At 41.2% G+C, this 27,137-nt stretch overlaps 1 protein-coding gene across 1 annotated transcript in view; it reads left to right on the top strand.

Moving 5' to 3' along the window:
- The window catches only part of LOC135478068 (DOMON domain-containing protein FRRS1L-like), a 116,930-nt gene that overhangs the window by 63,199 nt on the left and 26,594 nt on the right, over positions 1-27,137 (top strand). Inside the window, exon 2 of the mRNA XM_064758333.1 lies at positions 11,820-11,912. Within this exon, the coding sequence (XP_064614403.1) occupies positions 11,820-11,912 (93 nt within the window). The remainder of the gene's footprint in view (positions 1-11,819; positions 11,913-27,137) is intronic.

Genomic DNA, 27,137 nt, shown 5'->3' with positions numbered 1-27,137 from the left:
ACTGGTACGTGTTGCTTTGCCCACTACTTAATTGCACAGCTCAGTAAACGTCGCAGAGTATTGACATCTTTCGCCAGGCGATTTGTTCTAGCTGCTTCCCCGCCATTCCTGACAGCGCATATTTTACATTGCCCTTGCCAGTTCACGATCTCACCATTCCAGGGAGATTTACTTCCACCAGAGGTTAAGTGTTACTAACATGCTATCCCCCGAAATCCGTCTTCTTGTGTACCTCTGTGACCACCGCATTCCACGTTTATTTCAATGAAACACAGCTTTGGAAAACCAATCATGTATTTCTAGTGTGTTTCTGTAATCCATAGAGCAAATTGGATTGCAACTTGAAGAAAAGTCTTTCTCAGTATCAATCCACGTGTTCCTTTTTTCATGCAACTCGAAGTGCTCAAGAGAAGGCTTATACAGAGCTAACCTGAAGTCAGACCTTTAATGTGTTAATGTTAACATCAATGTCTTGACCAGAAATGAGACAGAGGTTTTCGTTCTTACGATCCTAGGCAAATGCCTTTATCCAACCTTGGATTGAGCTTTTTTTATAAAACTAGAAGTCCATTGAGGTTTCGTTGGCCTTTTCTGTGATAATTCGACGAAAGGTCTTTTGAATTTGAAAATCTGTGTAATTCCGCTGCCTACTATTGTTTTTCCGGCCATTGTTGACTGAACAAGTAAAATTATACCACCTAAGTTTCAGGTAAGGATCAGTCTCTTGGGTTTTAATGAAACAAAACCTCTGGTTTAGATATTTTGGCATACATGTACAACAATAGTGTAGAAATATCACGGACATAAACATAGACTGTAACCATTTGTCACAGTGTAATAAATAGTAGACTTTGAAATTAACATGTCAAAATTTTAAGTGGAAAACCTTAATCTTCCTTACAAAGAAAGTGCCAGTATTTTAAGTTTAATGCTCAAACAAGATGAGTTTTTAGTCTGGAGTGTTTTAGGCGAAAACCCTGAATCATATGTGTGAAATTATCGGGTTCATACCAGTTAGTCTAAAAACAGAAAAGATTCCAAATTAATTTTGTCTATATGGTTTTGAAACAAGATCATATTTCGATTGTTACTCGCCTGAAACAAAGTCGTCATACATACAACCATTCATTCATTTTATTTTTGATGCTTATTATGAAGTCACAGACGTTTATTTTTCAGAGCCGTACTATGATGTTTTTTAGCCAGTCGTACTTCGCTAATTTTCGGCCTTACTGACACGATCAAGAATCGGCCGTTTCACACTTAAAATATGTTGACATGGTTTTGGAACATTACAGAGTTCCCTTCCATAGGCGACAACCCACTCAATAACACAATGGCGATGCTGTTAAGGCTTGGACTTTAATCAAGACTGTCACACTTGTGATTTGTGCTCATTTGGGACAGTAAACATTAACCTTCTTTTGTGCCAACAATTTTCAATACAAGCATAATTCCAGCTGGTTTCTTTTACCTTAAAGCAAATCAGCACCAATGAGTAAATTATCACCCGACAACAATTGTGGCATGACACTCTTTGTTACGGGGACCGATACATCCTCAGAAGGGCGGGCTTCAAACGGTTGTTTCCATTAACGGTATAACAGGAGTATAACGTTAGTGGAAAGAAACAAGGAGCTCAAACAGTAGGTAATAGTAATGCATGTAGATTGTTCTGCTGTGGGTAGTTTGCAAATATACTCTGATTGATCTATGACACTCACAGTGTGTGCTAATGCAATGTAACATAGCGACAATATGCTTAAAATGAACGAACATAGAAATGAACACATCATCCCACCGAAGAAACAACAATAGTGATGGCAAACCAGAACATTGGCTACAAATATGAGCTCGCACTGAAAGTCGGCTGGGGAAGAAATAGCAGACGGTTTGAGATACTAGATCTTGTCTTGTATCCCCTTTCTCAGTAATACTTGATTAGCACTCGGCACGGTAACTCTTGAGGCTGATATTAGCTCGGTAATTCTTGATTAGTGTTCGGCATGGTTACCCTTGAGGTCGACATTAGCTCACTAATCCTTGAATAGCGCTCGGCACGGTAACCCTTGAGAATGACATTGGCTCAGCCCGTGATCGTGAGCACACTAGTTATAATTCCTCTCTGTCTGTCATAGTAAGCTCCAAATCCGCACTCCAGGCCGGCCCGTGTAGGCTCCTGATGGAGCACTTCGGCAGTCTTTTTGAACAAATCACTATTTAATGGCTGCCTCGTGGTGTTATGAATCTTGATTTCCACTCATTTTATAGACAATACTGGCATGGGCTTGATGAATGTGGAGGATATAGAGTTGATAAGGAATGGAGAAATGTGCGTGTGTGTTGGTAATTAGCAGATATGGACAAAAAAGCACTCGAGAAATCAAAAATATCTATTGGAAACTGGCAGGGTTGAGTTCTGCCTAGCTCAATGTTACAACAACCGCTAGATCACTGTGACATTTCCAGGTTTCCTGGCTGAAAATAAAAGGTAATTATGATTGAAGTGAAACTGAAACAGGCTAATGCCTCTGAAGACTGAGACAGAAATAGACTTGTATCTCGGGTTTTCCTCCTAGCAGAGCCTTAAAATCTTTTACTCGTTTAAACTTGGTAGAGTTTTATATGGCTAATCGGGAAATGAATGAATAAATAGATGGAGCCGTGAATCGTTCAAAATTCTGGCTAAAAGATTCTGGTCACTCTCCCGGATCCTACAGTACAAAACAAAGAAACAAACTTTATGTAAACAATGTCAGATTAATTAATTCCAGTGACAGAAGGAATGCAGTTTGAAGGTCACTCGGCATGTCATACCAATGAGTGCATAACCTCTAACCCAATGACCATTGTGCGATCGACTACTGGTTTCGTCATTAAATCTGAGCCTGCTACTTTCCAGCCCTAATTATTGATTTCCAAGCTCTGAGTCATAAGATTTGTTACCTACAGCTGATGATATTTTGGGGAGCGGGATTTACCGTGTTTACTCCCGACAGTGGGCTTTTCTCTGGCTATAAAAATGTGACAGGATTCGGAATCAGGGTCTATTTTTTTAACCCAGTCAAATCTTTATCTCTTGTGCCTGCAGTATTTCAAAGCGTCATATTTGTTTGGAAAGATGATTAAAGTTATGGGTTTCTGAAAGCAATCCAGTTGGGTACTCTAACGCATTCCGTGATCCTTGAGTTGATTACAGTGAAGATTCTTAGAAAGGAGTTACCTGACTATTTAATTGAATTCAACGATATTCCAGTTATGGCAATCCAGCTTCCATCAGGGATACACACAATGGCCGTCGTATAGGCGGAGCATCGTTGCCCTCAGCTTGACAAACATTGAAATCAGAAGTGAAATGGTATCGCCATGATGCGCTTATAAAGTGCAGAACATTAAAATCAGAAGTGAAAGGATTTCCCCAAGATGCGTTTATAAAGTGCAGAATAAATCATGAATTTCAGTTCAGTCTTTAATCCCAAAAATTTGATTTATATCCATTTGTTTCATGGACTACCAAACCACTAGCAACATTCATAGTTTTGGGAGAAGATACAGAAGACTGTAATCAGAACACCGCAGAAATTGTGTGAAACGTTATACATTAAGCGGAACACGACAATTTGTGAAAACACTCTCTGTTCTAGCATCTTTTTTTCTGTAAAGCCTCAAATTGTCGAATCATGTATCAGCCGGTAGCCAAAAAAGGTTGTCAAACGATCCTAACCTAAACAGATTTTATACATGAAAACATATGAAAACAGTCCTTATTTTCAACAATGTATGGAAATTATTGTCTAAATTTCAGACAATTCCAGGCACCTAAATAAAAGTAAATAAAACAAAATTCCTGTAAGTGCACACTTCTTATTCTCATCAAATACAAAAAGGGGCATTTCAGATACTACACAGCAGTTTGTTTTGGACTGCAATATTTAGGAAGATAAGCCGACATTTACCCTGTATATTAGATGAAGTTTCCACAAGGCTATTTTTTCACTTTAAACTTCGATGGGGTCTCAGTGAGCCAGAGGTTTCGCACGCTAGCACTGCGCAATCACACTGAAGCTTATCACCAATGCACTCGCTCTTGCGGACGTCCTCTCGGGCCGTAAGTGGGAAGGTCTGCCAGCAATGTGTGGGTGATCATGGGTTTCCCCCGGGCTCTGCCCGGTTTCCTTCCACCATAATGATGGCCGCCGTCGTATAAATGAAACATTTTTAGTACAGTGTAAAACACCAATCAAATAAATAAATATATAAACTTTGATATTATACACACTTTGATAGTTTTGTGTTACCATAAACTTTGGTATGTATCCACAATTTCAATGTATTGTACGCATTTAAATCACATTTTAAATTTTTACTTAAGTCAGTGACTTATAACGGCAACTTATGTCAAACCTGGATGTGTGCAGTCAGTTCTGGATCATCTACAAGAGGTAAGTAATGTCCGATCGGATGTTACCAAAACTACCAGTTTCTTAATCTTTGGCTGGCGCGATTAAACAAAGATTTGGTATAAATATCCTGAATGTACTTATATTATGACAGTAAATGATTTGTTGAATTCAGAAGCAGGTCAGATAATAAGTCTGATGTGGAGGGGAAGTTTACTCAAATATTTGCCGATATTTGCCAGCACAATAAACAACACAGAGACCGACCATCCTGCTTTGTAACCACATACCTTGTTCTCCATGTACCCTAATTTCTGTAAAGTACACCTGCGCTACAGCATACGCGGTGGAGTTATCCTCCAGTAATAGGTTCTCGTTCCACCGTGGTGGACAACCAAATTGACATATAACGAACGATAGAATCGTGATGAAATTACTTATTGATTTATGAAATCATGGACTTTTTCGATCGGGCTTTTTCATGAGCTTGTTTGAGAAACTAAATTAGGTGTTTGCGGAGGTAAATATTGCCACTGCACTATTAGAGTCTCGATCAAAACAATTTCACGAGACAGTCCCACAATGGTATTTGGACTCGTACATTTTGCAGCTACCGCTTTCCCTCCCACCCCACCATCACTTACGCACACACAAAGGACGTGAGTGTTTTGTAGTAACTGGACACAGAGTCAAAATATCCGAAAACGGATCATTCAGTTGTACCCAGAGTGACAGACATGGCTATTTATAGAGACCGGGAGAAAAGACGCGTTCTCTCGGGGATAACGAGAATTGACGAGACCCCGCTGATCTGTTAGACAGAAATCAATTTTACAGTAATTTCCCCAAAGAGCGTTACCGAGTTCCAGTCTCTCCTGCACAAAGCATACGGCTTCAGTCCTCCAAGAACCTCGTATTGCTAATACCTCCTAAATCAGACGAATTCAATAGCTTCCGGTTTTTATAGCAGCAGAGTCGTTAAGCAAACGGTAATAGGCTAACCCTTCTGGTAGGTTAACCGTGTTTTGTGAGGTGCCAATATATTTTCGTTTAAAGCCCTTAAAAAAGGAAAATCCTTTAAGTGACATCGATTGAATTTGTTGAGGTTAAGTAAATGGTATTAGTAGACGAAAACTAAATAGAAGCAGTGCCCACAGAGGTTCTTCAAACAGCCGTCAGGGTGACGATGAGATAGTTAACGTTTCTGTACGATTCACATTTGTCTACCAAAACGCTTTTGAAGCTATAGTCTAATTATGATACTTGGGCATGAGGTAAAACACAAAAGAATGGCACAGATAACTACAGTGTGACTAAGGGAAAATGGTCACATGTAACCAGTCAACATACGGTCTCAGAAATGGTTTTATTCTAATTGTACAAGTAAATGTTGATATAATAAGAACCCACTCGTAACAGCTGTCTGTCTCATGTCGCAATAAACGACTGTACGAAAAAAATAATAGAAAAAAATTTTTAAAAAAATAACAGCATCTTCCTTCATTCCGTTTCTGAGACATTAAATGAGTTCAAAATTTCCACCTTTCGATATGGGTAATATTTCACATCATCAAAGAAATTGCCTTCGTATTTGGCCAGTGAGACACTGAGATGCACCTAGGTTTCCTGATTTTGCTGTTCACGTTTGACAATTTGTTTACACTCATATCGTCATCACTGATTTGGTTTTCCTCACCGTGCTGTAGCTGTTTTATACCTAGCAAACCCTGGAGTCTGCTGGGGGACACCCCCGGGGCCTGGTTCCTTTGCGATCTTACCATGTTATTGTTTGTTAAATATGACGGCCACTCAGTAGTGATCTTTAAAGAACTGCTGTTAACATCGCGACATATTTTCACCTAAATCTGCTGAAGTCATGGTGTTTGATGCGAAGTGCTAGACGTGAGTGAGTGCTTCAGGTTTAACGTCTAAAACATAACATGGGCAGTTACAATAAAACTCTTAACTGAGGTAAAATTATAAGAGGCCGGATTTGATCGGCTACGTGTGACCAATTTCCAAGAACCACACGGTTGTAACTACTTTGGTTTGTTCTGTACGCTGTGGTGTTTAAGTGATATATTGGTGACGAGTTATGGCGTCATTTTAAGTATCTTTGTTTTAAACATATTTATTTTCACTGACACACAGTCAGGCATTGGCTTATATTGTATAACATACATTGTAATATGTAAATCATTCGGTTATATATATATATATATATATATATATATATATATATATATATATATATATACGCGTCAATAATGTGTTGATACTTACTCGCTGTGTATAAAGAAGAACTGTGGCTGTCCTAATGTGCTATATGTTTTCGTCCAGCACTATAGTAACATCACATAAACAGCAAATCATCTCTAACGCCAAAATGGCGGAGGCAAATGAGTGTCGAGGTAATGATGATCTGCTATTCACTCTTTTAAAAATGTTGATGAATATTTATATATTTTAGGACCCCACTTGAATAAGGATTGGAAGTTTGGAAGTGATTTTGTGTTCACTTTACTACACGCCTCGGCACTACTGTGTCTTAGATAAACCATGTTCTCTTTGTATTAAGTATTAATCTGTGCCTGACCTGGACAGCACATTTGCCTGAGGCTTTTGATACTTTGATAAATATCAGCTGGTATGTTACGTGACCTTCTCACGAGGTTTGGATAACAGTTCTAGTGATTATTAACGCAAGGATTTTCTGTCTTTATTATTTCTGTCGAAAACGGTGACTCCATAGAATGTGTAACACTACTCAAGAGAGTCGAACTCGGACACGTCTTAGATGGTGTATTATAGTGGGATTGCGCATGACACGCCATATTATAGTCCTGTTTTCATGGGCTGGTAAAACCACGTTACAGCACTACAATATGCCTGCCAGAGCTAGGCCAGGCAACCCGTCTATTGTCGGTCATAAAGTCTCATCTGAAGTTTTAATCTCCGGACTTTAACATTTTAAAGGATTAGTGGCAAGATTTAGCTATTGGTCCTAATTACAAAGATAAGCATGTGTTTAAACGGTGTGTTAGAGGGAGAGCAACTGAGAAACGTAATGATGACTTCAAATCCACCAAAAACAATAGATTTTCTGCGCTAGCCGATCTCAAGCGGGTAACGCTATAAATGACCAGCCCAAGTCTAACTGGCTTAAATAACCTGGGAATTCGTATCAAAACTGTGTTATATTCAAGATGAATTCTAGTTACACAGAAGCAAATATAGTGCTGTGTCAATTTGAACCCATAGCAGACGACTTTTGAAGCTGTGATCCATGACACTGAAATTTCTGGCCAGATTTCAGATTCTGAGTTTTCAGATGTTGAATATCATCTTTGTCAGTGCATACATTTCCTCCGTCTTGTGTTGTAAATCCACTACTCCCTGAGTGTCAACTCGTCTGGAAACTTGAAAAATAAAATCCATCGTTCCTCGACGAACAATTTTAACCGTATGCAGAACAGCAAACCATTTCGTGGAGGGATTCAGTATGCTTGTTGTCAGTCTTTTCGCTTTTTTTTTAACATTGAACTATACAGGGAAACTCTGAGAGCTCATAAAGGTTGGACTTCTTCGACGTAATCCGACAGAGATTACCGAGTTTTGGTGGAAACCACGCATAAAACCAGCCTGATTATCAAGTGATTTTAGGTGTCATATTAACCAGGTTAATGTACCCGTTCTAAATATTTTTTAACTCAGTTTAACAATATTTCCAGGGATAGCTAATTACGAATAAATAATAATTCTGAAGGGTAATCCTTTATGTCTTCCCGGTTAAGCTATTTGACTTATCTGGAGCCCTACTCATTACAACACATGTGCTCCTTGCTACGCTCGCTAACGTCATCGGCACCACTGGACAAGCTTGACCATTTGCGCATGTGCCACATACGTGGGACTCGTTTGATTTCACCGCATCATACACATGCTTGATCCACACAACTGCAATCAGCATTCGTCAATAGTTTTTTTCAGGTGTCCGTTAGAATTTCGTTGATCATATTTTAGAGAAAGAGAACTCATTTATAGGGTTATTAAGTGTAAACAGAGACAAACGTTGAAACAAAGTGTTTGTGGAATCACTTTCTGCGTCCTTAGCTCGTTCTCCGGAATCTTGGCAGTTTTGAAGATTTCTGTACAAAATTTATGTAAAACAAACGTATGGAGCGACCGATGCTCTGTAAGGCGAATGACCTACAGCAGTACAGACTTCAGACCCATGGGTGACAACCCACTGATATAAATGCTACCAAGACACGCGTATTTTCAATTCAGGCAGCGTTAACACAATGTAGACATTCTGTGCTATGTTGATCTGATCGTGTTGACCATTTTAAATCATGATTTTATCCTTTTATCCTCTCATGGGTAGCACCCTGATCATCTACTCAAATAATTTACAGATCATGACAGTTGTTCATCAGCTGACAGGAAGTCATCGTCTGACATCCGCTGGCGGGTCACATGAACACATCCGTGCCGCCTGCTTGATAGACCCTAGGCGCGCTATTTATCTCTGGCGTAGAAAGGTCGTGAGTTATTTTTCTTTCACATGGGAACATAATGCTTTGTCTAAGATCTTGAATAAATCGTTCAAATCTGGAAAGTTTTAGCACAAGTTCGTCTGTCGTTTGTTAACCTTGGGGGAACCTGTTGGTAATTTAAATCCGACTTTTACTGTCCGCTTTACCCTCGTCTGGAAAACTCAATTAGGGCCTACTTTATAACCAGTGGAAAGCCCAAGGTAAGAATTCTGCCATCAGTTAGCAGGAAGTCGTGGTCTGGTATCCTCCGACATCTCAAGTCATCACACTAGCACGTCGTCTACTTGGTAGACAATAGCGGCGTCGTTTAGGCCTATCTTTGATCATCAAAGCACAGGATAATGCCATTCTTATTCCATATTGCTTCACTGGACAGTCGACCGGCAAGTTACATGCTAGTTATAGCAAACACAGTGCTAACGTCCCTGCATAAAGACTACACTAACAGAAGTACGCTAGCTCACAGGCCCAGCAAATATCATTTAATAAACAAACAGTATCTTGCTTGATCCTTTGCTTGTTGTGGTTTTGGAAGAAATTATCAATGATCTTTGGTATTTTGTGAACACTGACCCAGTCTTAAACTTTACCACCAATTCACCTTCCTGACAGAAACAAAAAAATGCTTTCTTTACTGATCTGTGTTAATGGTAGCTGTGCGTTTCATTTCACTCCACACCAAATAGTTGTGAGCACTTCACTTTGATCTCTTTCTGTCCTGCCCTAATTTTCATAAAGGACAAACTATCATATGTTTAATTTGTGAACTATTTGTGAACTAAGATGGGTCTTCCTTGACGAGATGAATGTTTATTTTGACAGTTATGTTTAATAGAGATAAGCGCAGAGTGTGTACACAAGGGAAAGCTTGACTAGGTTAAGCTGTTTCTATTATTACACTGTTGCCCAAAACGATGGAATAAAATATTTTGTACCAGATTTTTTCAAATTTGCACCACATTTTTCCAAATTTGCACCGGATTTTCCCCAAGATTTTGGGCTACCAAGAAAATTCTAGACAGATTTACCATCTTCGGTCAAAGGTGGAACCATTCACAATGTTCAAACGTCCAGAAAATGCAAAATGGTGAAAGGAATAGAAAACCAGAAGGTTTACCTTCGATTGTTGAGATTTAATGTAACCATAAGATTCAAATGAAAACAGATGAATCGATAAATTTGACAAATTGGAATGCACAAATAAAGTCTCAGCAACAGATTAAAAGTCTAGTAAGGTGTGTGACCACCTCTGGCACGAATGAGGACAAGGAGACGCCGCGGCATGCTATCAATGAGGTTGTTGATGACGTCAACGTGCATAGCGTCCCACTCTTCCCTCAGAGCCTGTGCAAATTTTTGCAGGGTTTGAGGTGCATTGTCCCGGTCCTTGATCGTACGGCCAAGGACATCCCAGGCATGCTCGATGGGCTCATGTCAGGCGAACAAGCTGGCCATGGGACGTGCTCCACACCCTCATCCCAAAGAAATTGTGTAACGACGTTGGCCCTGTGTGGCCTGTCGTTGTCTTCTTGAAGCCGAAAGTTGTTGCCGTGGATTTGTCTTGCATGTGGCAAGCAGTATTCCTGTAAAATATTCAGATACACGGTGACGATGACGTTCCTTCCGTCACGAAAAGCTCTTTTTTGCCACCATGATGAATGCCACCCCACCCCATCACTGAACCACCACCACCTTGACGAGACTCCCGGACACAGTCATCATGGAGGTTCTCGCCACGCAATCCCCGAACCCTTTGTCGTCCATCTTGTCGGTCAAGGATGTATCTGCTTTCGTCAGTGAAGACGACGTGACGCCAATGGCCGACCTGTAACGCACGGTACCAACTAGCCCAAAGGAGTCGCGCAACACGATGTGGAGCAGTCAGAGGTGAATATGTGACCATCCGTCTTGCTCGATGCCCTAAATCAATAAGTCGTCGATTCACGGTTTGGCGTGAAACACGAACCCCATAGTGTTGCCTCCACAAGAGACAGAGACGGCTGGCTGGCATTCTGCGGGTTTGTTCGACACAGGTGTACCAGTCTCCTATCCTGCCGTCTTGTAGTCGAACGTGGACGCCCTGTTGACGCTCCTGGCGTTAACTGATGTACCTCTCTGACGCGTTTCAGAATCTTAAAGACTGCACTTTGCGATATCCCTGCAAAAGTGGCGATATCGGCCTGTTTAAACCCTTCCCGTCTTACGGCAACCACCCTCCATCGAATCGCTAGTGGCGTTGGAGCAGGCATGACACTGTGAACTTATATGCCAAAATTTGCGTCCATGAAATCAGGGATGGCCTAAACAGAAGGCCTGTTTATATAGGGTTGCAAGCGGAGAAAAAGTACGAAACTTAAATTGTGTCGCTTTACATGGCTCTCAACCGAAAGCTCTTCCACGTAACTAAATTTTTGGGTTCCACTTACATAAAGGGTCATTCGTATAATAGTTACGAAGAGCCAAGTGTATTGCAGGGAGGACCAAATACTAGTATTTTCCAGAAGTGTAACTTGAATTTTTTTTATTCCATCATTTTGGGTAACAGTGTATTTGTTAGTTTTAACTTGCAGGGTTTATTGCATGATTCTGTCTTAAATTTGGTGCTCTATACACTTTCTTAGTTCTTTGGTGGTTCTTATACGCCGTTTTGGGAAATGGCCTTGCGATTATGCACCTGGAAATGGTTGACGGCTAGAATGCGAATGTCTGTTTAGAAGCATACGTTCTGCCCGGTTTCCTCCCACTACGTTTCTTACCGCTGTCGAAAACGTGAAATAGCTTGAGAACGGGTGAAACACCGGCCAAATAAATAAATAAATACACACATTTTATCTAGTATTTCTTCTTTCTCTCCATTTAGGTAACAACCGCCGAGGAAATAAACATCATAAAATGCCCAGGAGGAAAGACAAAAGATCAGTTGAGTCGGGCAGAAGTGTGGACAATTACCCTGGTAAGTAGCTGCTTTATTTTGGAGCCTTTCATTGATCTTTCAGTAAGGCAATAAAGTCCAAATACATCAAGTAGCAGTTTCATTGATCACAGCCGAAAGTAAGCTCTATTTATGTAGATGAGTGTGCATGGTATGGTGAAAACCGTTTGAACAACTAGACTGACAGTGCCCAAAACTTTGACCATAACCCGAACACTGCTCGGTGAAGACTACCAGCTACAACGCGAGAGATATCGAGACTTGCGTGCACTTTGTGATGCATTTAAGGGTTCACTCAGACTTTCCTGCCTAACATGATGGAAAGGAAACGAAGTGCCCAATCCTACATGTAATTCCATCGTGTAATAGAAAACAAACGAACCTCCAAGCTTTCTTGCCGTCGCCTTGTCACGCACATATATGGCAACTGCCTAAATTGACACCCTGCTACTTTATAGGCATATCTGTTGTATAGACAAAGTCGGGCAGATGAAAGGCGGCCGTCTCAGCATTTCATTGACAGACTTGTTCAGCGTTGATGGAGTTAGTAAACGTGAGTATAGTGGATACAATTGCGCCGTGGAGAGACATGATCATGCACTTATGGATGATTTACCATTCAAAGTCAGTTATGACCAGTTACAGTGGAACATGTACAAAATCTGCACCTTAGTAGCTCTGTATATTTGGTTATAACTAAGAATATTAGGTGTAGATATACATTGTGTTTTATATATAATGTGACTCACACTCTTTATTCTCAATACATAAGGCAATTGTGTCTGTATCAGAACTAATAAAAACCATCTACAGATACCTGTATGTCCATTTTACATTTTGAATAACTCAGTATAGTCATCACTATTCGCTGCTATCAATTCAATCTCTTCGCGTTCAGTTGTAGTTACAGAGACGTTTTACCTGCGCCATCAGATATAATTATTGGTTGATTGACAGGTTCTCTGGATGACCACAATGCAGCTTCGCAGGCGACTGTATCCTAAACTGACCGTAACTACCATGTTCATACATGTTAAAGATACACGTAACTACGGTAATTACAACCAATTGTAGGGAACAACAAACAAATTTGTCGATATGAAGAAAGTAATGTTAGATGGAATGACTACTTCAATAGCTGTAAGCATTTGGAAAACAAAATGACTATTTAAATGGTTGTAAATAAAGGCTGACAAAATATCCATTTTAAAACATATCCATGTATCTAATGTATGTTTATATGTAAGGCAGAATGTTTATTTTAACAGTTGTAAGTATTTAGAAAACAAAATATCTGTTTTAACAGTTATATATAAAAGTAATGGCAGACCAAATGTTTATTTTAAGTGTTGTTGGGAACTCGTACCTTGCCAAAATATTTGTATCTTCCACTGAAACTGGCTTTTTACTTCGCTCTCATCCGCTAAAGACAATGAATCCGAGTGCTTAATTCCCACTTTATAAACGAAGCGACTTTTTGCGTGTGCGTATTGTGTTCAGGTTTGATGCAAATGAGAACATATTCGTTCCGAGGAGTGATAGTGGACAGTTAGTTTCATTAAGCAAGTGATGCCAAATCCTTAGAGCAACCCGTCGCTTCCGTGTCAGTTGTGAAGTTTTGGCGAGAGGGGAGACAATGCAGCCAGAACTTCGTGTGGTCCGAACCACCTATTTTTAGGTCGCGTGGATTAGATGATAAGTGACCTGACAGTCGTTACATATATCTGCGTAAAGGTAGATGAAAATCATTTTTCGTTCAATAAAACATTACTGTCTCTGCACTTGCTTTTTACTCGTATATCATTTGTCCTCCACCGCCAGCCTGACCGCCGTTATGTAAATTAGACACATGTGTGTTGAGAGTAAACATTTTCTCAAAATATAACTACAAAACACTATTCCCAGGTTTATTTTTTAAAGTAATGTAGATTGTTGGACATGCTGTAAATATATATACTATTTACATGACCATGCATTCACATCTGGACACCACGAACAATATTTAGATTCTCAAACACACATCTTCTATTGGTTTCCAAATACCTGACGCTGTGACAAATACGGTCCATTTCATAATTATTTCTCCATTGGCTCATAGTGCTGCCTATCCCTGGAAACAGTAGACATGACACCCTATCTATCACAGCAGACATGACACCCTCTCCAGTCACAGCAGACATGACAAACTGTCCAGTCGCAGCAGACATGACACCCTATCTATCACAGCAGACGTGACTCCCTCTCCAGTCACAGCAGACAGTGTACAGCAGACATGACACCCTATCTATCACAGCAGACGTGAGTCCCTCTCCAGTCACAGCAGACAGTGTACAGCAGACATGGCACCCTATCTATCACAGCAGACGTGACTCCCTCTCCAGTCACAGTTCCAATCACAGCAGGCAGGACACCCTCTCCACTCGCAGCAGACATGACACCCTATCCAGTCACAGCAGACATGACACCCTCTTCAGTCACAGCAGACATGACGCCCTCTCCAGTGTACAGCAGACATGACACCCTATCTATCACAGCAGACATGACACCCTCTCCAGTCACAGCAGACATGACGCCCTATACAGTCACAGCAGACATGACGCCCTATCTATCACAGCAGACGTGACTCCCTCTCCAGTCACAGCAGACATGACGCCCTCTCCAGTGTACAGCAGACATGACACCCTATCTATCACAGCAGACTTGACTCCCTCTCCAGTCACAGCTCCAATCACAACAGACATGACACCCTCTCCAGTAGCAGCAGACATTACTCCCTCTCCAGTCACAGCAGACATGACACCCTATCTATCACAGCAGACGTGACTCCCTCTCCAGTGTACAGCAGACATGACACCCTATCACAGCATACGTGACTCCCTCTCCAGTCACAGCTCCAATCACAGCAGGCATGACAGCCTCTCCAGTCACAGCAGACATGACACCCTCTCCAGTCACAGCAGACATGATACCTCTCTAGTCACAGCTCCAGTCACAGCAGACATGACACCCTCTCCATTCACAGCAGATATACCACCCTCTGCAGTCACAGCAGACATGACGCCCTCTACGGTCACCGCAGACATGACACTCTATCCAGTCACCACAGACATTTCGCCCTCTCCAGTCACAACAGACATGACACCCTATTCAGTCACAGCAGACATGACACCGTATCTATCACAGCAGACATGACACCCTCTCCAGTCACAGTAGACATGACACCTCTCTGGTTACAGCTCCATTCACAGCAGACATAACACCCTCTCCAGTCACCGCAGACATGACACCCTCTCCAGTCACAGCAGACATAACACCCTCTCCAGTCACAGAGAACATGACGCCCTATGCAGTGACAGCAGACATGACACCCTCTCCAGTCACAGCAAACATAACACCCTCTCCAGTCACCGCAGACATGACACTCCATCCAGTCACCACAGACATTTCGCCCTCTCCAGTCACAGCAGACATAACACCCTATCCAGTCACAGCAGACATCACACTCTATCCAGTCACAGCTGACATGACACCCTATCCAGTCACAGCAAACTGACTCTGCGTCAACCATTAGTTCTGATGAGTGCTTGTTCAGACTGCCCTTCAAGTTTGGGAAATTGCCAAGTTTTATTTATTATCCTGGGTGCCTACCTTACCAGATCGATGCTCCGACTTTCAGGCCACAGCCATGCATGCGGTCACTGTAATCACCTCCCCCAATACCAGGCTTGTGCGGCATAATTGAACGTCCAGACATGGTGTCAATATATACATAAGCAAATATTGTAGTATTCCCTATTCCAGTTTTGTCGAAAAGGGCAATGATATAAGCTGTTGACGAATTCATGCCGGGTGGAGCAGCTGCGACCATATGCCGGCCAAATTCTCCAACACTTTAACACTTGTCCGGGGAGTGGGTTATCCAGAAAAATTGGCGACGAGCACTGACATATGAATTGTACTTTTGAGGGTGATGAAACACAACCTGCTCATTTCACTTGCTTAGCTGTAAAGTGCAAACTGTACCACCCAGCATTCTACTAAACATTGTCCTGCTCAGATTTACCTGCACAAGCGTAAAGTTCAAACTGTACCACCCAACATTCTACTAAATATCGTCCTGTAAAGTGCAAACTGTATATCATCCAGCACTGCTCTGAATACCGCCTGGTCAGTTTTAGGGTTACCACTCAACATTGCCCTGAATACCGCCCTGCTCAGTTTTAGGGTTACCACTCAACATTGCTCTGAATACCGCCCTGCTCAGTTTTAGGGTCACCACTCAACATTGTGCTAAATACTGCCCTGCTCAGTTTTAGGGTTATCACTCAACATTGCTCTGAATACCGCCCTGCTCAGTTTTAGGGTTACCACTCAACATTGCTCTGAATACCGCCCTGCTCAGTTTTAGGGTTACCACTCAACATTGCCCTGAATACCGCCCTGCTCAGTTTTAGGGTTACCACTCAACATTGCTCTGAATACCGCCCTGCTCAGTTTTAGGGTTACCACTCAACATTGTGCTAAATACTGCCCTGCTCAGTTTTAGGGTTACCACTCAACATTGTGCTAAATACTGCCCTGCTCAGTTTTAGGGTTACCACTCAACATTGTGCTTAATACTGCCCTGCTCAGTTTTAGGGTTACCACTCAACATTGCGCTAAATACCGCTCTGGTCAGTTTTAGGGTTACCACTCAACATTGCTCTGAATACCGCCCTGCTCAGTTTTAGGGTTACCACTCAACATTGTGCTAAATACCGCCCTGCTCAGTTTTAGGGCTACCACTCAACATTGCTCTGAATACCGCCCTGCTCAGATTTAGGGTTACCACTTAACATTGTGCTAAACACCGCCCTGCTCAGTTTTAGGGTTACCACTCAACATTGCGCTAAATACTGCCCTGTTCAGTTTTAGGGTTTCCACTCAACATTGCGCTAAATACTGCCCTGCTTAGTTTTAGGGTTACCACTCAACAATGCGCTAAATACCGCCCTGCGCAGTTTTATGCACTCAGCTGTAAAATACAAACGGTACCACTCAGTACTGCGCTAAATAGAGTGCCGCTCAGATTTCGAGATTCAAGATGTTAAATTGTCAACTTTGCTATAAAAATATGCTTATTGTATCCCATTTGGCAAAGCCAGTATAGAAGACAACAGCATAGTGAATAAACACAGAGCAGCGACGAAAGTGTGATAGCTGGCACAGGGTCACAAGTAACAGGTGAAACGTGGAAACGTGGAGGTTAATTTACAACACTTAGCTGTATATTTTTACTGCTCATATAAATGAGTAAAACGTTGCAAATTATTCACTCCCTAGAACCATGGTTTAAACAAAATTAGCTAAAAGAAATGCAGTGATGTTAACCGCAATATGTCACTGATCTAAAATTACTCAAGATGCTGTATTATTGTCCTCGCATTTAATATACTTGAGAAATACAGAATTGGATTAAAAAGTCAATGTAAATACCAACGTTGGGGGTGGGAGGGAGGATTGCAGGGGTTAGGCGGTTAATCTTAACTTTACATTTTTACTCTGTCAATAGTATAGTTATGTTTTAATTCCACAGATAAAGGGAGAAAGCCCAGAAATGTAGGCATAGAATGTTCAGAGAGTAGTGATGTAAAAATAAAAAGTTTCAAACAGTAAACCATGACACATTTAGAATACATAGTCGTACAACATACCATAAATACAATATCTTAGGTACTTTTTTCTCATGTGAAGATAAATTAAAGAAAGGATGTTGTTTATATGAATCGAATAAGTATGTTGGCATGTTGCTTTTGTTTCCTAACCTTTGTTGTCCTCAAGTGCAGTTATTTGAATGAAGAAGATATGAAGATATACTGCAACTGAACGTTTCACATCCTTCAGCCTTTTACATATGTGTTACTGATACCGTAAGAATGCATAAATTAAAAAGAATTGTTGGGGAGACAGCAATACTCAAACAAATAGAAATGTCCCATTTCCAGCTGACTAATACATCAGCAATGTGTTATCAGTTTTCCGAGTCTGTACCGCATAGTTTTATGTCATTTTCTATCGTATATCTACTGTGTTTAATACTCTCAATACTGCTTGCATGGCTAACGTATATATATTTGCATAGGTGCTTAACAAGCAGTATTGCACACGGGCTTCAACATGTAAGAGTATTAAACATTATCGTCTCTTGTCGGTTTACTATCTGTGCCAAGGAGATTGTGCTTTGGCCTCTGCTGATTTGTCTGCATCTGTGTCTGTCTGCCATTTGTCTCCGTGTTTGTCTGCAGCTTAACGGGAAATGTTATGTATCTCTGTCTGTCTGCCATTTGTCTTCGTGTTTGTCTGCATCTTAGTGGGAAATGTTATGTATATGTGTCTGTCTGCCATTTGTCTTTGTGTTTGTCTGTATCTTAGTGGGAAATTTTATGTATCTGTGTCTGTCTGCCATTTTTCTTCGTGTTTGTCTGCATCTTAGTGGGAAATGTTATGTATTTGTGTCTGTCTGCCATTTGTCTCCGTGTTTGTCTGTATCTTAGTGGGAAATGTTATGTATATGTGTCTGTCTACCAATTGTCTCAGTGTTTGTCTTTATCTTAGTGGGAAATGTTATGTATCTGTGTCTGTCTGCCATTTGTCACCGTGTTTGTCTGCATCTTAGTGGGAAATGTTATGTATCTGTGTCTGTCTGCCATTTGTCTCCTTGTTTGTCTTCAGCTTAACGGGAAATGTTATGTATATGTGTATGTCTGCCATTTGTCTCAGTGTTTGTCTGTATCTTAGTGGGAAATGTTATGTATATGTGCCTGTCTGCCATTTGTCTTCGTGTTTTTCTGTATCTTAGCGGGAAATGTTATGTATATGTGTCTGTCTGCCATTTGTCTCAGTGTTTGTCTGTATCTTAGTGGGAAATGTTATGTATCTGTGTCTGTCTGCCATTTGTCTCCGTGTTTGTCTGCAGCTTAACGGGAAATGTTATGTATCTGTGTCTGTCTGCCATTTGTCTCAGTGTTTGTCTGTATCTTAGTGGGAAATGTTATGTATATGTGTCTGTCTGCCATTTGTCTCCGTGTTTGTCTGCATCTTAGTGGGAAATGTTATGTATATGTGTCTGTCTGCCAGTTGTCTTCGTGTTTGTCTGTATCTTAGTGGGAAATGTTATGTATATGTGTCTGTCTGCCATTTGTCTCCGTGTTTGTCTGTATCTTAGTGGGAAATGTTATGTATATGTGTCTGTCTGCCATTTGTCTTCGTGTTTGTCGGTATCTTAGTGGGAAATGTTATATATCTGTGTCTGTCTGCCATTTGTCTTCGTGTTTGTCTGCAGCTTAGCGGAAAATGTTATAGGCGGATTTCCATGGCATTTCGTACAAGACATGGCCTTGAGAAAAACACCAATCTATTTATCATTTGACTCGGATCCAGGAAATTATTAATCGATTCTCTTTTTGTTGTGAAATGTTTATCAGCAGCTGTAATCAAGACTCAATATAAAGATTTTGCTGAAACTGTCAGTACATCTTGGCGTCCCTACATACACCTATCCATTTTATGATGGTGGCTATCCTTGTCTAAATCCGGAGTCAGGATATTTTTTGTGAACAGTCCTGCCTTCATGATTACTAGATGCTTGTCTTTCTCAACTTTACGGAAACAAGTAATCACGGGTTTTGATATCCATTTGTGAACAGCTTGTTCTGGACTAGAACTCTGATCTGTTACATTGCGGCGGCGATCCGGGATGTTTAAATGTCTACCTTAGGGTAAAACGATGTACGGCATTGTCCTCTTGGATTTGGGGATGTGTACATATATTTTCTTGTATACAAAACAAGCTGTCATTAGTACCACGTTGTATCTAGTAACCAGTCACCACATGCATAGGTTATAGCGCAGCCTGATTCAACCAGGAACGACCTCGGTCCTGTCCAGTGTCTGACCGATCATAGGTTTTCATCACGAACTAGATGATTGCTTATTTAGTGAACAGAACAGCGTCTATCTGGCAGGGAAGTTGGCGGATATTCCAGAGATATTAAGACGGACCTTCCAGCGAGTCGTTATCTATTGAGTACTTATTTGGTTTGACTGAACAAGGCGAACGTGCCAAGAAGGCGATCTGTCCCAGTCTGGAACACTGAAACCTCTTGCACTCCATCTCAAGCTGTCTTGCTGGTTATGCCAAGAAATTACCGTAAGTAAAAATCCCTCACTGACCCGCTCCGTGCGCACGAAGATTGATCATGGGGTCGATAGCCTTGCATTTAGACAAGCTCCACGTAGCAGTGTGAGTGTCAAGAGATGCCCTGACAGTCTATAAGACCATACATCCAGCTGTCTTAGTACAAGTCCTAATTTTATTTCCGATACTCATTGCAGAATGGCCGTCCAGGAAGGCTCTTTGAGGGCTTTCCAGTTGGGCACAAGATTGACGATCTTTCGGCGTCACTGTCAAGAACAAATTCTTGCGATCGTTGGATGAAAAAGCAGTAATCCGTCCGCAAATTACTTCTCTTGACTACATTTTATCTCGCTGCTGTTATGTCACGCCAAGAAATATATTTATTATCCTAATAGAAGGAAATTGCCAATTACAAATGCTGTGATATAGCCCCGAAGATTGCCATGCCCGCTGTATAAAAGGCATGACGTTCTTTTCATGTATGACAATGCTTTATTAGTTAAAGAATTAAGCAGTGCACTAAAATATCTTCACTCACAAAAGTACTGATGCAGTCCAAAATAATGACACGTTATTTGTGGTCAGTGTTGTTGTATTACAGTGCTTACTTCGCCAAACTTAAGAGATGTAGAACGAGTTGGAGAACTATTTTGTGGTATCCAACTAAAACCAATAATCGTTACCGTTTCGTTTTGGTGTATTTTTTAGCCTTTCCTTACATTTGTTTTCATAAGAATACATATTTGTTTTACTTTTGGCTATTGTTTTTCCTCTGATGGACAGTTTGTTGATATTTAATAAAAATGAAATAATACGAGCTGGTGCCGCTTATGTCGTATGTCAGAAGAAATGCGGTGTGGTGCATTGGTGTTGTGCGAAGGAGATGACTCGAGTATCACGGGTTAAAGAAATTGCAAACAAAATCTGTACTTTAAATGCAACAAACCTTCCTGGAGTAAGGCATTGTACGTAGCCTGTCATAAAGACGATTACCCGATAAGTGATGCTGTATCACAGTACATAAATTCGACACGTTTATGAAAAAATGTCATCATGCAAAAAGATGAATTGTCCGCGTTCTACTCCAGTATATTCGGACGCATAGTCTGCCCAAGGAGGACGTAAATTCACCCAAGAAACCTGATTTTGCTTTTTGTTACGGTAGTAAATCAATCCGTAAACCGTTAATAGAATGATCTTTTCTCTTTGCCATCTTGGAAATATCCGTAACTAAGCCTTCTTGATTGCACAAATATACCCATAAATCAGTGATATGGCGGATATTATACCCTGTATTTCTTTGCTCCTTGAGCTATTGTTTTTTTTTGTTTTTTTTTGCTCCAGGGCATCTGTTCCGAGACGCATGTCGATATCATATAGTGTTAGACGGGAAATAATTGATGAAGAATTGCGTCAGCTCTCCAGACTTGATTAGCAATGCAGGAAAAAAGGAAAAGTCGGGGTGCCTTTTTTTCCTGCCATGCATTCAAAACGGTTGCTGGAGAAACTACTAAGGAATAGTATCATGGTTTCAGGTAAACCATGGATGTGTTCCTTTTAATGTCGATATACAGCTGTCATTTTAGATAGAATACGAAACATCTCAAACGGGAAACTCTGACATTTACAGACCCTGTGTTTTTGTGTTAAGTGTGTGCTAAGAGTGTGGAGTCACACTTAGACAAGATTTTTTGCGGCCTTCGCGAGTGTTTGTGTTATATCCAAGGTGATTTCTACCTGACACGGAGATCTGGATTGGAACTTAATACTTTTCAAGTTGGTAGTAGTTGGTGCCAAAAGTAGTGGTTGTAGATATATTATGTTCTATCTAAAATACTGGCTGACTAATAGACCCTGATGTCTTCTATTATTGTCATCTAAGTAAATTTGAGTCAGTGACGTCTTACAAATTGCTGTTAACGTCACAGACTGTTTTGTACCAAATTTTGTTTACCCCAAGATGCTAGGGAGACTATATAAGTTTACAGTTAAGCATTTGCATTACTAGTTAGAATAAACTCTTAACTCAACTGAATTGGCAAACGTAGGATTTCACCGGTTACGTGTGACCGTTTGCTAACTATAACACTCTCGTCGCTGTACTTGTTTTAATCTGTACGTAGTATGCTTTTTATATTGTATCTTAAGGCCTCAATAGTGTATGTTCCACTTTAGTCCGTTACAATTTTCTAGACGTCTACAAAAGTATGATTTTAATCAGGGTAATTAGGCTTATCCATCCCCTCGGATGATTGCGATGGGATAAAAAAAAACATGCCAGGAACATTGCATCTGGCAATCTAATCAACAGTATAGTATAGTAAACTAAAAATGGAACCATTATTTTGACGTCCAGAGTCCTCCGAGAGGGGTTACTATGTGTTACAGACACATGTTGCTAGAGAGCATTCGATGTTAGTCCGTTAGATGTAGCCAACATGATTGTCACATGACCTGGAAAAAACTCGTCTGACGGCCAATCACTTTAACAATGGTCCAGGAATTTCCCCCTTAAAACGAATCAAAGAGAGTCAATACACGGGTCATTGTTGGTCAGTGAACACCGTTGTGTTCGCTTCTCATGGCCATCCGGGCAGAAATCAAACCTGCCGTTCGTTCCTGATTGGGGTCAAAAGGATTCTGTCTGGTGTTGAATTTATCTGTATGCGAGTGCTGTCGTGCTCTTGAGAACGTCAAATTCCCTCGCCTGATATGATTAAACACGGGCTAGCAATGTTGGTAATACCGCGACGTTAAATCAGTGCATGAAGACTGACATACTGAGCAAAGCGTTCTAGACACCGTTTGGCCTTCCTTCGTTTTTACTTCCTAGCGTCATTCTGCGGCCTTTATTAAGCGGCTTTTCGGTTCTGGAGAGGATTTGCGAAGGCTTCTCGGTCTTTCAAGGCTGATACAGGAACCACAGGCTCATGTAAGGTAAATTAGGGGAAATGGCATGTACTCTTCCACTAATGCATTGTATAGGTTAACTAGGCGTATGGTAGGCTATAGATGATGTCTTCTGGATAAGATCCAAGTTATGTCTACATTTGGTGACAATTTTCCTTGTGTTCCCATGCTCCCTACCTATGCGATCCTATCTCGTTTATCTACTGTTAACCGACACTTGTTTAGAGCTGGGTTTTAGAACTGTGCCCTGTGGCTGCTACAGCTGATACCTTTCCCAACAGTAACCACGGAGATTCGGATTAAAACGTTGTCTGATCAGTATCATTATACGCAGGACATCGCACAACAGTATGCGAGTTTCGCAAACAATGAGTCTCGCATACAATGGAATAACCCTCGGGCTGTCCCTACACATACTGGGTAAATCCGTTACAATACAGCTTTGACGTGAACATACAAATTTTACTGTTCACGTACCGTACTAGCACTGTGTCTATATGGTGTCTGCCGTACTACTTCAAGGTTTTAATTGTACCGCTGAGATACAATGCCAGCACTGTATCAAAATGATGTCTGCCGTACTATTTCAAAATTTTCATTGTACCGCTGAAGTACCGTACCAGCACTGTATCTAAATGATATCTGCCGTACTACATCAAGGTTTTGATTGTTTAATAAGCTGTATTACGAAGCATCAGAAGACATTCACTTTATACACATATATGTAATTTTTTAAAAGACGGCTGTCCTTTTTTTGGTACATGTGCCCAGCAAGCAGTCAAAGCGGAGGAATCTACGAATCCCTTAGGCCGGTTTTGATTCCGTGGCGTGTGCCCCGGCCCTCTTCAAGGAAAGTGACTTTAAGAACTGGACCACGGCCCTGTCCTTGTGTCGTCATAGTGATTTTTCTTTGAAACAGCTTTGTACGGGGGATGTACGGCAGTAAGCAATGACTTAGTGACTCAACCACTTTGCCTTCCAAGAAAGCAAGAAATCCTGAGTACAGGAAACCGGACCGTCCCACCGCCAATTGCCAGGTTTTTGACAAACTTCTTTCCCCCAAACGACAGGGAGCGAGCAAGAACTGCACTCAAGCTGCTCTACGTGTATGTTCTCTGTTCCCTATTATTCATATATGCTTGTCACGAAATTGCTGATTTGTTGCCAATTTGTGGCGTAAAATTATAACCATTCATAGATTCATTTCTTGATTTGATGAAGGTACAATATTTGCAAATGATTCATGAGTTCGGATAGACTCCTATACTAACACAATTATCTCCAATTCGCTTTTCGCTCGTACTTTTCTTCAGTAAATTATTTTGATTTATTGGCAATTACTGCCATCCCATTCGATGTCCTGCATTTACATACTGGCTTCATCAAAAAACTTCTTTTGAGAAGATGTTAAAATTGGTGTCCACAATAACGGCTTTCTGGTGCTTGTTATATTGGATTTCGGCAATATGATAAATGCAATCTGCGAGTACATATTGCTTATTATAAATTTGTAACCAAAAACGCAAGATTTCGACTGAAAACCAGGACTATGATGACAATTCATTAGACTCAATTCATTAGGACTTGTGTGGTACTTAAGAGGGGGAATGGGGGCGAAAGGGAGGCAAGCAGGCATGAAATGGCGCAAATGAGCCATTAAGCTCTAAACATGAACAAAATAATTCTCTACACGGTCCGACCGTCGGTGGCTAGATTGTCACCTCATAATCGGATTGCTTGGGATGATGAATGCCTGTAAATGTCCAAGGGACCTTGTGGTCAGCTACAGATAGCGAAACATGCAAGCTTCCACGACCAGCTGTACTAATGGTTTTTTAAATGCTATCACTTCTCTTGCCCTTTCGACTGTTCAACGGAAGGCAGATTGCTCACCAGGATAAGTTGAAAATGTCAGCTTTGTATAGCATACGTTTGAATTATTTATTGATTTATTTTATTATTTAATACATAAGAATTTGTGTCCCGTGATCAGCTTTGTTGTTGAAGGAAACCAGAGCGCCCGTACTAAACCACAATCCTATGTCAGGGCTTACAAAATGTGCATTGGCGATATAATGTACTATACCATAGAGGTAGCCCCGATAGTGTGACAGCTGGCAAATGGTCACACGTCACCGATAAAACCTTGCCTCAGTCTGGGTTTTATTCTAATTGTCCATGTAAATGTTTCAACAGTAATAGCCTACGTGGCCCTAGCACCATGGCTTCATTTTCTAAAATTACTATAAATGCTGGGTTGTCATCACAATTAATAAATGATAGATAAACACTGTGAATATATTTATTGCTGATTCAAAAGATGGACATCATGTACCTATTTCTTCGTTATATTTCTTCCAAGCAAAATTTCATCCTGAGCCGCATACTTTGGAGTCTTTCTACTTTGATCAGTATTTTGTTTCGACCGACTGTGCACAAACACTAGTAGATGTACCCGTCAACACGTTTGGTCCTAATTTCGCTCAATCCCTCCACACACAACCCTGAACGGTTTAGTTTGAGTCTCTGCACAAAGAGGACATAAAACACTGGTAAATGTATACCTCTCAAACTGTAGCTCTTTGTTTTCCAGAAACCCTTATATTTCTTCAACATGTAACTCTGACCACGGTGGTTACAGTTAGTATAATTAAAGACGTGCACCACAGGGAGTCAAACAAGAGTAGCGACGACAGTGTTAGTGATAGCCGGCAAATTTTTCACACGTAACCAGTGAAATCCAGCCCCTTGTTAATTCACCTGTTAGAGTTGTATTCGAACTCGTTATGTATTAGGTTAAACAGTGAGATTGTACACATCCCTAGTAATACCATGACTTAAGTTGGATGAAGACGTGTGTGTGTGTGTGTGTGTGTGTGTGTGTGTGTGCGTGTGCGTGTGCGTGTGCGTGTGTGTGGAGGTGGGATGGAGGTGGGATGGGGGTGTGGATGCATCTATGTCAGTTGCATTTTATTACACGTCACTAGTCTAGAATTGCTCTAAATGCTGTGTGGTTATCACATTTTGTACCACAGTCACAACAATGCAAAGGGGCGAGGCCTGGCGGTGCTTACAGTCACAACATTGCTAAGGGGCGAGGCCTGGGCGTGCTTACAGTCACAACAATGCAAAGGGGCGAGGCCTAGGGGGTGCTTAGAATCACAACAATGCTAAGGGGCGAGGCCTGGGGGTGTTTACAGTCACAACATTGCTTAGGGGTGAGGCCTAGGGGGTGCTTACAGTCACAACAATGCTAAGGGGTGAGGCCTGGGGGTGCTTACAGTCACAACATTGCTAAGGGGTGAGGCCTGGGGGTGCTTACAGTCACAATAATGCAAAGAGGTGAGGCGTGGTGGTGTTTACAGTCACAACAATGCAAAAGGGCGAGGCGTAGCGTCGCAATAATGCAAAGAGGTGAGACCTAGGGGTGCTTACAGTCACAACAATGCAAAGAGGTGAGGCCTAGGGGAGCTTACTGTCACAACATTGCAGACAGATGAGGCCTGGGCGTGTTTACAGTCACAACAATGCTAAGGGGTGTCCGGGTGTCATCTTATAGATAGCTCGTTTCCATTTCCACTGCATTTAATCTTAAACGCTGTAGTTTAAGTCAGTGTCCAAACCCAGAGCGTAAAACACAACTAAATATCCATTTACCTTTGGACGTGTCGAAGTGTCTTCATAAATTGACCCATTCGAATATTCTAACCTTCCATTAGGTGTGACACTCCATATAAGGACGCTGCTGGACGTACGGCGACTGTGTATGGTAATCTGAACAGCTGATCTGTCTTCGCTTTTAGTACTGTAAATCCTCGCCCGACGACCCCGGTCTCCGTTCTACCAAAGGTCGCAACTCAAAATCCGAAGTGAAACCTCACCACAAATTGTCAGTATTGAAAATTATTTGCCTTGTTTGGTTACAGATATATGACAAACTTGTCCCATTAAGCTACGTTTAGTTTTAAGGAAATTCAAAATGGGAACAGGCAGATAGGTATGAGAATCATCGAACTGACTCGTTACCCACACAGTACAAAGTCAAAGACACAAATACAGGTGATTTGCAGACTAAATAAATAGATAAATCCTTTGGTATTACTAAACATGTGCAGAAACAAACTTCAAATTCAGTTAATGTAGTGCAAAGCCAATGTTAC

This window comes from Liolophura sinensis, chromosome 11, assembly GCF_032854445.1.
Source record: "Liolophura sinensis isolate JHLJ2023 chromosome 11, CUHK_Ljap_v2, whole genome shotgun sequence".
Lineage (NCBI taxonomy): Eukaryota > Metazoa > Mollusca > Polyplacophora > Chitonida > Chitonidae > Liolophura > Liolophura sinensis.
Note: the sequence above shows the minus strand (reverse complement) of the source record. Positions and strands in the feature narration are given on the sequence as shown.